At 47.6% G+C, this 15,242-nt stretch overlaps 1 protein-coding gene across 2 annotated transcripts in view; it reads left to right on the forward strand.

The window, feature by feature from the left end:
- The window catches only part of Spats2 (spermatogenesis associated serine rich 2), a 63,140-nt gene extending 57,355 nt beyond the window's left edge, over positions 1 to 5,785 (forward strand). For both annotated transcript variants that reach the window (XM_027396516.2, XM_027396517.2), the window contains 3 exons: positions 614 to 716; positions 2,816 to 3,030; positions 4,594 to 5,785. In XM_027396516.2, coding sequence (XP_027252317.1) covers positions 614 to 716; positions 2,816 to 3,030; positions 4,594 to 4,905 — 630 coding nt within the window. In that variant the 3' untranslated portion in view covers positions 4,906 to 5,785. The remainder of the gene's footprint in view (positions 1 to 613; positions 717 to 2,815; positions 3,031 to 4,593) is intronic.
- Positions 5,786 to 15,242: the final 9,457 nt, after the last annotated feature.

The raw sequence follows: 15,242 nt of genomic DNA on the forward strand, positions 1-15,242 counted from the left end.
CCAACAGTTTCCATAGTATAGTCAGCTTTTGACCCAGGGGGCTGGTTACTTCTTAGCTCAGTCTGCTTTTAAAAGGATTAAATCACTTGCAGCACAAACGTCTCATTTGCAGAGTTGCCGTTCCACATGGATGATTTTCCATCTCAAAAAATTGCTCCTATTTCAAAGACTCTGAAATCCTGTTTTATAAGGAGACGAAGCTCCTTTCTTAAGGCGGATCCTACCAAAGGACAGCAAACCTGGATGGGATTACTGTTGTAGCTTATGATTACTTTGGCTGCCTCTGCTTCTATGCAAAATGAAACTGTGTGGAGACTAGCCCAGGGAGAAGATGATTCTTTGCTATAAATTCTTCTTTTTCCTTTCTTATCATTCATTTGGGTTATACCATTGGGTGTTGGCCATTTATAGCATTTCATTAAATTAGCAGGCTTAATCTTTGGGCTCTTGAAAAATGAGTAGCTTTATCTGATTACTTGGCATTGGTAATGTCATTAAGCAAACTTTAAAGCAATAAAAATGAAAAAATTGAAGATAATTCTCTTCACTTGTGTGTGTTTTAGGTTCTGTGTACACTGTCTCTTACCCGGAAGCTTTTCTGTCTTTTCTCCAGCACTTTGTTAGTGAGCGGAAATATGATGAAGATCTGGGAAGGGTAGCCCGGTTCACCTGTGATGTGGAGACCCTGAAACAGAGTATTGATTCATTTGGACAAGGTGAGAGATTCTGAACACTACAGTGCTAAGGAGACTACTCTGTGGTGGTGGTTAGGTGTGCTGACTGGTGTTCCGATAGGTACTTCTCAGTGCCTCTTGTCTCGTTTATGTGAAAGTCACTGGGATACTTATTGGATCTGGGGCTGCAGGTGCTTTGGCAGTCCTGAAGTATGAAATACTTTTTGTTCTTTTGGAGCCCAGACTGACTACGAACTTGCTGAATCTCCAAGGCTGGCCTTAAACTCCCAGTTCTCCTGCCTTTAACTGCGGGGGTGAGGTGGGAATACAGACCTGTCCCCAGCACCCAGTACCCAGCAGAATACTCACATTGTTTTCTGCTGAGATGAGGTGTTGTGTGATAGTATGACGAGCTGTGGTCTCGGGTCAGGCCAAGTTGAGTCCCTGCTTCAGCATTGAAATCCTGGACAACATTTTACTCCTCTTCAAACAGAGATGATCATGCCTACCTTGCTGGGCACATGACAGGCCCTCAAGTAATAGCATTAGAAGTGGGAAAGAGCTGGGGCTAGAAAGATAGGGGTTGAAAGGACTGCTGCTCTCCAGAGGACCAGAGTTTAGTTCCCAGAATCCTCATTGGATGCCTCATAACCCTAGCCCCAGTGATCCCTCTTCTAGCCTCTGTGGGCACTTGCACACACACAGAAATACATATGCATAAACATGAATAAAAATAAATCTCTCTGGGCCTGGAGAGATGCTCATTGGTTAAGATCACTTGTTGCTCTTATAAAGGACCTGGGTTTGGTATCTGGGACCCACAGAGTAGTTCACAACCATCCTTAATTCCTGTTCCAAGGAGTCAGTGTTTTCTTCTGACCTGCATGGACACCAGGCATCCATATGGTGACATATATACATTCAAGGTAAACACTACACACACAAAATAAAAACATTTCTTAAGTGGGCAGGGTCCAGGGCCTCAAAGTGGGAGTTTGTAGGCATACATTAATAATAGATCAGGCTCTGAACTTATTCCACTCTTCCTCTCAGTATGAAATCAGTGTTGAGACTGGGGTTGCGGGGCAGGGAGCTCTTGCCTAACCTGTACCAGGGACCTTGGGTTTGCTCCCCAGCAATACAAAACAAAACAGTGAAATATTGGTCAGAGCAGTAACTGTTACCCATTGTAGCCCAGCCTTAGAGCCAAGAAGACATCCGGGGAGTGCTTCAAACTACGGTATCTGAGAACATTTGAATTGAAAATAATATTTTTCAGTTATATTGGTATATTGAATTTGGGATTATTTTGCAGAAAGAAATTTGGCGAGATAAGTGTTGTAAAGACAAGTTCTGTTTATATTTAATTAATCTTGATTATCTTTCCCTTACATCATTCGATTTTTTTAAAAAAAGGCTTTAGCAGAGATTTGATTGTTTACCTCTTTCTTTTTTTGTAAAATCTGTCCTGCAGGACATTTCATTTCTTTTTTTTTTTTTTTTTTTTTTTTTTTTTTTTTTTTTTGAGACAGGGTTTATCTGTATTGTTTTGTATGCTGTCCTAGAACTCGCTCCGTCTATAGACCAGGCTGGCCTCGAACTCACAGAAATTCCCCCTACCTCTGCCTCCCGAGTGCTGGGATTAAAGGCATGTGCCACCAACGCCCAGCCTGCAGGACATTTCTTGCATGGGAAAGGAAACATATGGCCTGGCCTGTCATTCCCAGGTTTTAGTTTGCTGGAACCACAGCCAGGAGTTTAGGTGGAGGAAATGGTGAGAGCCATCAGTAGGGGGTGGGTATGGTTTGGTCTGAAACTCTAAATTCTTCACAGAGCAGTGGGTTTGGGAGACAGAGACTTCCTTTCCCTCTTGTTAGCCACTTTATAGGTTTTGCTTATGACTGGTAGCTACCAGTCACTTGGACCGTTTTAAAATGTATTTATTATTAGTGGGGAGATGGCATGCCACAAAGTACATGTGAGAGTCAGGAGAAGTCTGAAGTAGTCTCTCTTTCCACCTCTACAAGTGTTCTGGGTATCAAACTGTTGCTTACCCAGAGCCAGCTCTCCAGCCCTCCAATAGTTCTATTCCTTAAATTGCATCATATGACCACAGCACAGTCCTCATGTTTCTGTTTCAGTGTCACATCCAAAGAACAGCTATTCAACCAGATCTCGATGCAGCTCCGTGGTATCTGTGTCCTTGAGCGGCCCTGGTGATGTGTCTGCTGCTTCCTCTTCCCCCTGTGCCTCTGCTCCCAGCCTTCCAGGTGCTAACAAGAGAAACTGTGCCCCAGGAGAGACTTCAGCAGCCATGACAAACTCCAGTGACAAGCCCTGCCAGGCTCATCAGGAGGTAATGTGCTTTCATACAGAGCATGTGAGGAGAAAAGGACACCCACTTGTTGCATTTCCGTGCTGATCACTCATTGGATAGTCTCCGTTAGTTCCCGAGAAAGCATTTGAGATGGTATTCCAAACCACCAGCCAGTTGAGACTTCCTGTTGCCCCAGACAGCTGACTTTCATTTCTTGGCAGTTTGTTGTAGGTTGTATTGTCTGGTAATTAGTCACACTGGGAGTTGTGCACCTATCTCAAGGTAGACAAGCAGTTCAAGTGTCAAGTTCACCACCATGTGTCTGAAAGCTACAAGAATCAAGAAGCCCAGTATGAGTAGATCAGGGGAGGAAAAAGTGAGCCTGGTAGGGGTGGAAGCAGAGTACTCCATAATCTTGTTTCCTTGGTTTGAAGGAGAAAGTAATTCTTGAGAACTGATAGAACATTGGAATTAGGAGATAAAAAGCCAATCCTGTAAGCTTCCTGGGTTGTGACATGAAAGGTGTGCTAAGTGTCACACCAACATGCTGTGAGCTGCACCTTGTAATCCATAGCCAAGCAAATTGGCATCTATATACTTTTTGGTTAGGGTTTTCTCTGGCAATAGAATTAATCCAAAACTTGTCACTTTAGCCTCAGGCTGTTCTTCAGACAAGGGCAAAAAGCAGCCACATTCTTCACCAAAATATCCTAAGAATGCTCTCTAGGTATCATACTAAAATTCTTCCCCTCTGAAACTTCTTGAGCTAGGCCCAGAAGTTCATCAACTCACACTCAGTACCACTGTCTTCCATGCTCCTACTCGGATGGCCCACTAAGCAGCACTTAAAGCATTTGACTGCTTTTCTAATCCATAGTCCCAAGGTCCATATTCCTTCAAACAACAGCACAGTCAGGCCTATTGCAACAACACCCCAAGTCCCTGATACCAACTTCTGTCTTAGGGTTTCTGTTGCTCTGAAGAGACATCATGACCAGGGCAACTCTTAGAAAGGAAAACATTTAACTGGGGTGGCAGTTTACATTGCAGAGGTTGAGTCCATTATCATCATCATACGAAATGTGCTGTGCAAGCAGACGTGGAGAAGCTCCTTACTGGAGAAGGAGCCGAGAGTCTTGCATCTTGTCCCAAAGGCAACAGGAGGCCACTGGGCATTGCTCGAGCATATATAAGACCTCAGAACCTCCTCCACAGTGACACACCTCCTAATAGTGCCACTCCCTATAAGCTTATGGGGACAATTAGGTTCAAACTCCCACACATGTGCTCATGTCTTTACAGTTGGCTTAGGATCTACTTGTTCAGACATTTATCTGACTCAGAGCTTGTGACTCTACTGTGTTCATTTCCTTCCCATGCACATCTAAAGAGACAGGACTCCTCAGTAGGGAAGACCTAAGCATGAGAGGCAGCGAGATTCGTGGGAGGTATATTAATTATGACAAAGTGAACGGGTTGGATAGGCTGGTGGGATTGAATCCCAAGCATGATGCTTATGCTTTCAAAACACATGATAAAGTGGAACAAACCAGGCATCATCATGACAGAGCACCGTGAGCATTGTACTTTTTTTATCTGTAGGTGTTTCCAGGCAACAGGCGAGGAGGACAAGGCTACAGGCCACAAAACCAAAAGACCACTGACCCCACAAACCAAGGGCGGCATGACAGTGCGGGTCGTTACAGAAACAGCTCGTGGTATTCATCTGGGTCCAGGTATCAGAGTACTTCACCTCAGGCCCCAGGAAACGCTAGTGAATGGAGCCAGGCTTACTCTGCAGGGACCAATGGAACTGGAGCCAGCATGGCACCTAGCCCACCCAAGCCTTCATTCAAAAAGGGGCTCCCACAGCGCAAACCGAGGACCTCTCAGGCCGCAGCTGTGAACTCTTGAGGGAAATTTCCAGTCGGCCTCTCTTCTATCCCATTCAGTTCAACCTAGTAACTGGACTTTAGGAAATGTATACTTAGATATAATAACAAAAAGAAATTTATGCATATCACTTTGGGCCATCCTAAATATTTTTTGGTTTCTTCTCTCATTATTTTCTGAGGGAAAGCTGTTTTTCCTTGACCTTTCCTAGTGATATGGACTGACTCGGTTGGTCATTTTCACTAGGAACCAGGGCAACTATTGTCGATTTTCTCAAGGGTAAGCAGCCTTTCTCTCAGTGCACCTGTCTTCCAACTGCCCGAAGAGGCCTTACTCAGCAAGCCCCACCACAGAGGCTGTCTCAGGAGGAAGAATGCCAGCGCTAGTCCACCACCTTGCCATTGAAAGCAGATGCTACTCAATGTCAATTCCACCAGGGGCAGCAATGAGGGGACTTTATACAATACTGAATCAGCCAGGAAAGGGAAATAAACGTTATTTGTGAAGAGGGGAGAACACTAGGAAACACTTGAGAACCTGCCTCTATTTGGAATGTGCCTGAGATTTGACACTTGATCAAATTAGGGTTTCAGTCCCATGCTTGGCACTGTACCTTAACCTGCGATTTCTTCAAAATGCCCAAAGCCTTGTTTCCTCTTACCTCAGGCTGCAACCCAGTCCAAGGAAGTCTGTGGGAAAGTAGCGTTTTAAGTTTTTAAAAGAAAAAGAAATGTTTTTTCTTTGTTTCAGTGTTTGGAGATTTTTGTTGTTCTCCCCCTTGCCTGAATCCAGTTAGGAACCAATCTGTAGTAATGTAATTAGTGTTAATCTGAGGGTTACTCAGCACAATCGTTGCGGTCATCTTTATAGGTGAATAAATAAAAGCAACTGCATCAATGTTCCTGTGTTTCACAGCAGCAAGTGGCTTCATTATCTCTCTCTCTCTGGGCCTCTCGGGTAGAAGTCCCTCGGACAACGTGTTCTGTGCTTAAATGACTGGATCTGATTCCCAAGTCATTTGTCTGTTGTTACCTAGTTCTAGAACCACATTAAAATGTGAAAGCCAGGATGAGCAAATAGAGCTGTTCCTTGTAGGAAAGGCTCCCTGGCTAAGGGATGGTGACTTTCAGAGGAGACCATAATTGCCACCTGCTCCCCCGGGCATCTGGAGAGTGTGTTGGTGTCCCCCGCCGCAGCTCCCCATCCCTCAACATACCCACCCACTCACCCCAGTGTTGATGGTAATAGCACTGTCTTTCCTCCAGCATGTTTTCTCCCAAGCCCAGAATCCTGCTGCCTCAGGGCCTCCCTGGCTCTCAGTGGAGCTGAGCTGCCAGAGTTCAGTACGGGCTGGAGAGGGAGAGGAAGAGGGGAGGGAGTTACTGAGAATGAGATTGATTTACAGTTAAGAAAATAGCAGTCACAGGCACCATGGAAGTTGTTTTCCAAGGGACTGACCACCATGCGCCCCGGTCTCAGGAGGAAGCCCTCCTTTCTTGGTAATTGCTTTATACTTTATAGGAATCCAGAGACTAAAATGACCCCTAAGGTCTAAGAGAACATTGCTGCCCAATTTTGTTTTCTTTTTCATAAAAAGAGATCATATTGTCTATTTGGGCCTCTACTTTTTAACCACATTCAAATTTTACCTTTTGGGTTTTTTTTTGTTTGTTTATTTTTTAAAGATTTATTTATTACGTATACAGTGTTCTGCCTGTATGTATTCCTGTTGCCTGAAGAGGGCACCAAATCTCATTACAGATGGTTGTGAGCCACCATGTGGTTGCTGGGAATTGAACTCAGAACCTCTGGAAGAGCAGCGAGTGCTCTTAACCTCTGAGTCATCTCTCCAGCCATGTCCCCCTTGTAGGTTTTTTTTTTTTTCCACTTAGGGGTTAAATCCAAGGCCTCACATGTAGGCAAGTGTCTACCACTGAAATATGTACCTTCAGCTTCCTTTGAAATTTTTATTTTGTGACAGAGTCTCCTAAGTTGCCCTAGCAGACCTTGTGCTTGTAATATGCTTGCCTTGGAGCAAGCTGAGACTATAGATATGTGGCACTTGCCTAGTAATAATTTTAGCTTTTCGCCGGGCGTTGGTGGCACACGCCTTTAATCCCAGCACTCGGGAGGCAGAGGCAGGCGGATCTCTGTGAGTTCGAGGCCAGCCTGGTCTCCAGAGCGAGTGCCGGGATAGGCTCCAAAGCTACACAGAGAAACCCGGAAAAAAAAATTAGCTTTTGAAAAAAATATGGGGCTCCAGAGAAATTGCTCAGTGGTAAGGTGATTGCTCTGCAAGCATGTGGACATGAGTTCAGTTCCCTAGCCAGATACTACAACGAATGCCGGGAATCCCAGAATTGGGAGGTAATGACAGATGGATCCCAGGGATTCCAGCCAGTCAGCAGGCCAAGTTCAGTGAGAGACCCTATCAAAAAAAAAAAAAAAAAAAAAAAAAGTGGGAGGGCTGGAGAGAGACTGTAGTGTGGTTAAGACCACTTGCTGTTGTTCAGAGGATCTGGGTTTGATTTCCAGCACCCATGTTGGGTGGTTCACAACCACCTGCAACTTCAGCTCCAGAGATGCCAGCATCCTCTTCTGGCTCCACAAGCACTAGCACACACAGATACAGGTACACACACACACATATACACGTAAAAGTAATAAAAATAAAATCTTAAAAAAAAAAGCGAGGGGCTGGAGAGTTGGCTCAGAGGTTAAGAGCACTTTCTGTTCAGATAGAGGATGTGGGTTCATGTTTCACAGCCATCTGTAAGTCCAGTTCCACATTTGGTATACATAACCCTAACCCTAACCCCACCCCCTTCCCCAGACAAGGTTTCTTTATGTAGCCCTGGCTGTCCTGGAGCTCTCTTTGTAGACAGGCTGGCCTTGAACTCAGAGATCCACCTGCCTCTGTTTCCTGAGTTCTGGGATTAAAGGCTTACGCCATCACTGCCTGTCCATTCTAGAACTTTTTTTAAAAAAAATTTTTTTAGATTTATTTATTATGGATGCGACGTCTGTCTGTATGCCTGCAGGCTGGAAGAGGGTGCCAGATCTTATTACAAATGGTTGTGAATTACCATGTGGTTGCTGGGAATTGAACTCAGGTCCTCTGGAAGAACAGCCAGTGCTTTAGCCTTTGATTCATCTCTCCAGCCCCCATTCTAGAACTTTTTAAAGAACAAACATGAAATAACTATTTTTTTTTGTATAACTGGTAATAATACTATGTATACATTTACACTTTTTTTTATTACCTTTGCTTTTTAACTATTTTGTTTTTAAGAAAAAGCATGAAAGCTTGGCATGTCAATGTATGCCTTTAATCCCATCACTGGGAATCAAGGCAGGTGGATCTCTTGTGAGTTCAAGGCCATAGTGAGTTCCAGGACAGCCAGATGTACTTAGTGAGACCCTGTCTCAAAAAAACCAAGGGGGAGGGGGGAGGAGGAGAAAAGCCTTGAGCCAAGCCTGATAGCATGCCACTGTAATGCCAGAATGTAGGAGGCGCAGGAAAGAGGGCCAACAGCTCAAGGTTGTCCTCAGCTGCTTAGTGAGGTATTAGGTCTAAGGTTACAGAAGACCCCATAGTTCCCACCCACCCCCCAAAAAGACCACCTCAAGACTAGCCTGGGCTTTATAATGAGACCCATCTCAAAAACATTTAAAATAAAAAATTAAAAACATGTAAGTGTTGGGGTTCTTTTGGGGGGAGGTAGATTTATGTGTGTGCTCATGTAGAGGCCAGAGGTCAGCCTTGGGTGTTCCTCAGTTTTTGAGACAAGGTCTCTCAGTGTAACTGAACTCTGAGCTCGCTATGTAAACCCACTGGCTTTGAATTTGTAGAGCTCTTCCTGTCTCTGCCTCCTGAGTTTTGGGAGTAAAACTGTGCACCTCCACACAGCCAGTTCTAGTTGTCTGTCTTTAGGTTACAGCTCAGCCACTGTTCAGGCTCTCACATGTTATTGGTGAGGGTGTGTATCTGGACCACTATCACTAGTAGATCAGCTGGCCACAGTGGCACACACCCACAGTCCCAAAGCTCAAGCAGGATAGCAAGTTTGATGTCCACATCGGCTACAGTAAGTTGTCTTGAGAGAAGCCTGTCAAGAACTATATGCTCAAGCAGTTCTATTTCTAGTCATTTGTCCTTCAGATGTGTCTTCACAAGTGAGAAATGATTCCTGTGTTATTGAGTATTCAATGCAATGTAGCAATGATTATAAATAGAAAACAAGCAACCTGCACAAACCCTGAAAACTATCACCAGGAACTGGTTCCCCTCATTACATCTGATTCATATGGTGGAATCCTGTGTAGCCATAGGAAGAACAAGATGTTTAGGTGGGCTCATAAATACTGGCATAGAGTGAGGACCCCAGGCTTGCACTCTTATGATACTCTTGTTTTAGCAGAGAAGATCTGTAGAGGAGTTTACTAGAAACCTCAGAATGTCTCGTTGGAAGGAACCATCAGTGCAGAGTAGCTTACTTTCCAACGTATTTCTGAATTGTTCAGGCTTTTCTTTAAACAAAACAAATGCTTGCAGGGTTAGGGCCGTAGATCAGTCAGTGAAGTGCTTGCCTGAGTTTAATCCTCAGAACCTGTGTAAGAATGCCAGGTGTGATAGAGTTGAAGAGGCAGACACGCAGGCAGACCAGCGGAGTCTACTTGGCAATTTCCGGGCCAGAGAACTTGTTCTCAGAAACCATGGAACCTGAGGAACGATGCCTGAGGCTAATCTCTGGCCTCCACATGTTTGTGCACTGTTTCCAAAACAACACACACACACAAAACCATAGTTTTGTCTTTCTAGTAATTGATAAACTGATTCAGGGGCTGGAGTTGAGGCTCAGGGCTAGAAAGGAGGATGGGAGGCAGCTGAGATACACAGATACAAAGCAGAGCAAGGGATGGATGGATGGATGAAGGCCATGACATCTCTGTGTAAGGTGAGAGAACCCAGAAGCGCTGGGTCCCACCCTGGCTAGAACTGGACCTGTGTGTGTTTTCGGGTGAGAACACAGGCTTGCAAATATGTAACCGGAATAGGGTAAACAATTTTGAGCTTAGGTGTGACCTAGAATATCTGAGATGCATGGCCATCAACCTGTCAGCCAACCTTTGTATTCTTGGAAAGGGTTGGTAGAGCAATGATTTGTGGGAATTCACCTGGTCTACTGAAAGTGAAGGCTTGATTTGTCTGTTTGCAGAGGACATTCTCATTGAGGACTACTGTGTCTGTGTGGTAGCATGCTTCCTGAAAGGAATGGGTGTCTAAAGCAGGGCCTGTTGGGAGACCACTGTTTCTACACCATTGAGCCAGTAAGTTCAGAGAGCTAATGATGCTGGTAACCGGAGGAGCAGCCTGTGAAATACCAAGGTTCTGGCTGAAGCCACTTGGGCACATTGGATACCTGCTGTGTCCAAGGCACCACACTGAGTTCTGAAGGCAAGGAAAATGGCTTCACACTTTCCCCCAACCAGCAAAACTCTGCCTGGCAACCAATAGGGTCTTGGTTCTTACTCTGCTTCCTAGCTTGGCACCTCCCCTCAAAACACCATAATAAAACATCCCCAAAGCTGTCCTGGAGTTGTGATGTGGACACAGGTGTGAGTACTTTAGGCATATTGAGCCAGGTGGGTGTCTTAGCTGACCTGTGACAAGGAGAATGCCCACTTAACAAGATACTCAGCTTCTCTCTCCCCCGCCCTCTGTGAAAGGGGCTTCCTTGTCTGTTCTCTTCAGATGTCTTTAGCCAAAAGAAATCAGGAACACAGCTATCTATCCATTGTCTCCTAGAGTACACAGCCCTCCCATAGAGTGTGGGCTCTGCCCTATTTGCTAGGATAGCATCCCTTGGCCCATCTTCAGTGTGTGGGTGGGACAGGAGGGATGCAGAGCTGTCACCGCAGCCTGCAGGAATGACTCTTAGGTCAGAAGGACTCCCCAAGGAATGCTATTTCCATACAGGTGATGAGAGATTTTATGATAATGAGGAAAGCCTATCCAAAGATGTTTCTGCATAGGAAAACTCACCCACCATCGTCAGCACACCGGCTCTGCCCACCCACCCCTTCGTTGCCGTCAAAACAGCAGGAACAAGTGCCTCCCACTCCTGACTCCTCAAGGAAACTTCAGGTCTCCTTCTATGTCTCTTCAGCTTAACCTGACTTTCTCTCTAACCACGTTTTAAAGAGACCTTGTGGCTGATGCTTCCAGAACACGGGGTTTGGGGAAATGAGGTTCCTCAGAGGTATGACCCTCCTCCCTGGGGAGCTGCAGTCAAGAGCTGTCTTCCTGGGGCATTCTATAGGTTACCATCAGACTACCCTTTCCATAGGTTGTCTATTGAAAGGCACTCTGGAAGCATGGCAGGAGCAAGCTGCTATCAGCCTGCCAAATCTTGATCTGATCTCCTCCACATAGTAGCCTGTGATCAATATCAATGATCAGTATCAGGTTTCTCTAAATCATGGACCTTCTGTGATTCCTTGTTGTCTACTTACTGTACTCTAGCTAGATCCTCCATTTAAGAGAAGGAATGCTTGTTCTAAAAGCAGCCGAAGTGTGGCCAAGAACTGGTGGTCTCAGGGACTTCCAATGTCTGCTGCTTCAATTGGGATCCTACCAGGCCTTAGTTACCTACCATGTCATGGACTCATCACCACATGTAAAGTATCTGTATAACTAGACTTTTTTTGAAACAGAGTCTCATGTAGCCTAGGTTGACCTCAAATTCTCTATGAATGAGAGGGTGACCTTGAATTTTAGATCTTCCTGCCTCCCCAAGTGCTGGGATTATAGCACATGCCACCATATCCAGTATTTGTGGTACTGGGGATGGAATCCAGGCCTTCATGGGTGCATAGCAAGTCCTCTATCAACTTAGTTTCTTTCCCTGCCCTTACAACATTCTTTATAAATATCATGTTACAAGGACCCCCTCCCAATGTGTGCAACCCCCTATCCTACCCCAGGTCCTGCTGGTTCATGCCAGAACTAGAGTTTGAACCCAGACCTTCCCATTGTACAACCTCAGGAGCAGGAGCAGTGCCTGAATGCATTGGCAGGGAGCCAGGATCCATCAGGTCTGGGGACCTCCCTAAGGGAGTGGGAAGATAGGAGGAGTCCTGGGGCCCTGTTCCTCGACAGCCACCTGTTCCCACCCCCTGCACACAATGTCTGACTCTGCCTGCACTCTGGGGTTGGGAGGAGGGCTTTTTCCATCTTTTGTGTCTTGAGCAGTTTTTTCCCTGCTCTGCTCTTCTTTGCGCTCTCTTCTTGTTCCTTTTTGTAGATAATACTCCCACGGGCCTCCCACGGCAGCTCCAAAATGCAGCCTCCTGAGTTTCTTCTTGTTGACAAAGGTTTTGAGCTGTCTCTGAGTAGGGCTCCCCCTCAGCCTAGCCCTTCCCCATACCTTCCAAGCAGGGCCCAGCATGAGTCCAGGGTTGGGGAGAGGAGGATGGGAAAACAGTGCTGTGACCTGATGCTCTCTCCCATTTTCTATACCATAATCTCCTCCTCCCTGGCTCCTAACCACAGGTCCCTGTACCTTCAGTGTAAGTGTGTCTCAGGGATGGTGGAAAGAGGGTTGGGGAATTAATCACTAAGTGCCAAGGAAACCTATATAAACAAACAAATGCTAGACCCGAGCAGATATGAGAGGCTGGATAGGTGGAAAGAAGTCCTGTCCGACCGATTGAATGCATCCTTTAAACAGAAACTGCAGGGAAGAACCCATCCACCCCTTACATGTAGATATGTTGAGGGGTAGTGTATTGAAGGAATGCAAGGCACATCAGACTGCAGTTTCGTTCTGGGATAAGAGTGGTCAACAGGGTGGTGGTGGTGCACACCTTTAATCCTGGCGCTCAGGAGGCAGATCTCTGTGAGTTCAAGGCCAGCCTGGTCTGCAGAGTGAGTTCTGGGACAGCCATGGCTGTCTCCAAAGACAAACAAAAACTGTCTCAAAAACCAACCAAAAGAGTGGTCAGCCCGGTGGTGGTGCACGCCTTTAGTCCTAGCACTTGGGAGGCAGAGGCAGGTGGATCTATGTGAGTTCGAGACCAGCCTGTTCTACAAGTGCGAGTTCCAGGACAGCCTCCAAAGCTACACAGAGAAACCCTGACTTGAAAAAACAAACAAAACAACCAAACAACAAAAAACAGTGGTTATAACATCCAGTACATATCTCCTGGAAATGGGACCAGGCATGGGTTTAATGCAGGCAGTGCACCTTAGACCAGGTGGGTAACCTCATTGCTTTAGTGTTTCCATCTGTACACTGGCAGCTGCAATTAGGAACTGCTTCTGTGTCTCAGGATTAGTAAGGGAATCCAGGTGATGTATTTAGCGAAGTGCTTGCCTCGGTAAATGCAACCCTCTGTAGTTCCCATACCGTCTAACTGGCTCATTCTAATCCAACGTTTTGGCTTCACCAGCCGCCCCAAGCCAACCCAGTCAGGTCAGCAAGCTGGAAGTCTGAGAGTGAGCACCTTTTGACCTCACAGGAATGACCCGGACCAGTTGGATCTGAGGACCCTGGAGCTGATGTGCACACAGCCTCAGCTATTCTGGAGACAGGATCCGGACCTGGGGTGGGGGAGAGACTGACAGGGACAGAACCCTGGCCTTGTCTCCCTTCTTCCTTCCTTCTCTCCTTCCCTCCCTTCCTCTCCCTTCTCCCTTTGTGAAATGACTACCCTGGCTGTTCTCAGGGTTCCTCTGAGACCCCAAATCAGACAATAAATATTTGCATGAAGCATCGTCACACACTGTCCTTAGGTCTTTTATACATGTCCCCTTATTTCTTCCACAGAGCCCCCAGAGGTAGTTATTGTCATTCCCATTTCACAGATAAGAGAACTGAATCACAGAAATGTTAGTGAAACTGCCTTAAAAAAAAAAAATCTCTGGGCAGCAAGCGGCAGAGAGTACTTAAAGCTGGCGAGTCTATTTCCCCAGATTTTGGGGTGAGGGGTGCTTTCAATGACAGCCTCACCGTGGATTAAAGTGACTTAAAAAATGTCCCCCTGCTTAGCGGGATTCTTTAGCACTGGGCCCATCAGGAATGGGGGACATGATCTGCGGACTTTGTTAGGCTCGCCCCCGCTCCTGGGAGCCGGATTACAGGGTGCAGCGGACTGGGGGAGGGGACCCTTTCCTCCCTTTCTTCCCAAAGCTCCTGCTCGTTTAAATACAGCTGCCTTGAGCTTAGCCTTTGCTAGTGGCTGACGGGTCGTCGTTGGAGCAGGGTACACTCCTCTTTCCGACGCTGGTGGCAGTGGGTGTGTCTCCTCCAGGGGCGCATTGCTGAGCTCCGGTTTCACCCATTGGAGAGCAAATTGCAGTTTGGGCCCCGGAGGCTCCTCTGGGCGCGGGCGGCAGCCGCGCTCTCTGGCAAACCGTAGGAGGGAGGAGGAGCGGCGCTGGCAGGAGAGGCCGCGGGGACGGTCGCGGCGCGCGGGGACAGGAGACGGCCGTCCGCCCCTGCTCTCCGCCCCCTCGCCGGAGGTGCAGACTCCCGGGAGAACCGAGCTCTGCGACGGAAGGGGGCTGGGGCGGGGGGGCAAGGCGAGCACACACAGGGGTGGGAAGCTTTCCCTAGTGTCCCACCTCGAGCAGTCCCCGACCCTCGTGCAGCATGGGAACCGGCGACAGAAACTTGAGAGGATGCGAGGGGCGAGGCGGAGGGCTTGGGGTTCGCCTGTCCGGCGCGCCCTCTGCGCTCCGGGGTCTCACCCAAGTCCCTGGACTTCACTCGTGGAGCTCTCCACCCTCGGGTTTCCTCAGCACCTGCCTGTACTTTTCAGGGGTCAAGCAGAGTCGGTGGCGGTGGGGGGGGGGAGCTTGGCTGCTCGAAGCCGGGTTCAGAAGCGCCCTTTCCGAGTACTCCTCGCAGTTAGAGTTCCTCAAGGGGCCCTCACCTACTAAACCTTCCCCGCCGCCTGGTCGCCAGCTTTCTCACGACAATTTTCTCGTTTCGAAGCACATCTACAACACACACACTCACATACACACGCGCGCACACACCCCCTAGTCCTCCTCTGGGCCCTCTGGAGGAGAAGGTGCGCCCCAGTCTGAGCCCACCCCGCTGTGGTTCTCGCCTCCGGGAGCGTGACAGCGCTAGGGGGCGACAGCCTTCCCTGCCCCCCACCGAGGTCCCTAGGGGAGGGGGATCCCTCCGCGGGAGGCCTGTCTCTTTAAGGAGGCGGCCCTGACTGGGTGTGCCCCGTCTCCATGGTTACCCCGGTGCAGGCGGCGGTGCGGGAGGTAGGTTGCCGCTTCTCCCCGACAGACGGAGGGAGCTGCGGGGACCCGGTGCCCAGCCGAGCCGAGCCCGAGC

Source organism: Cricetulus griseus, chromosome 2 (assembly GCF_003668045.3).
Source record: "Cricetulus griseus strain 17A/GY chromosome 2, alternate assembly CriGri-PICRH-1.0, whole genome shotgun sequence".
In the NCBI taxonomy this organism is placed as follows: domain Eukaryota; kingdom Metazoa; phylum Chordata; class Mammalia; order Rodentia; family Cricetidae; genus Cricetulus; species Cricetulus griseus.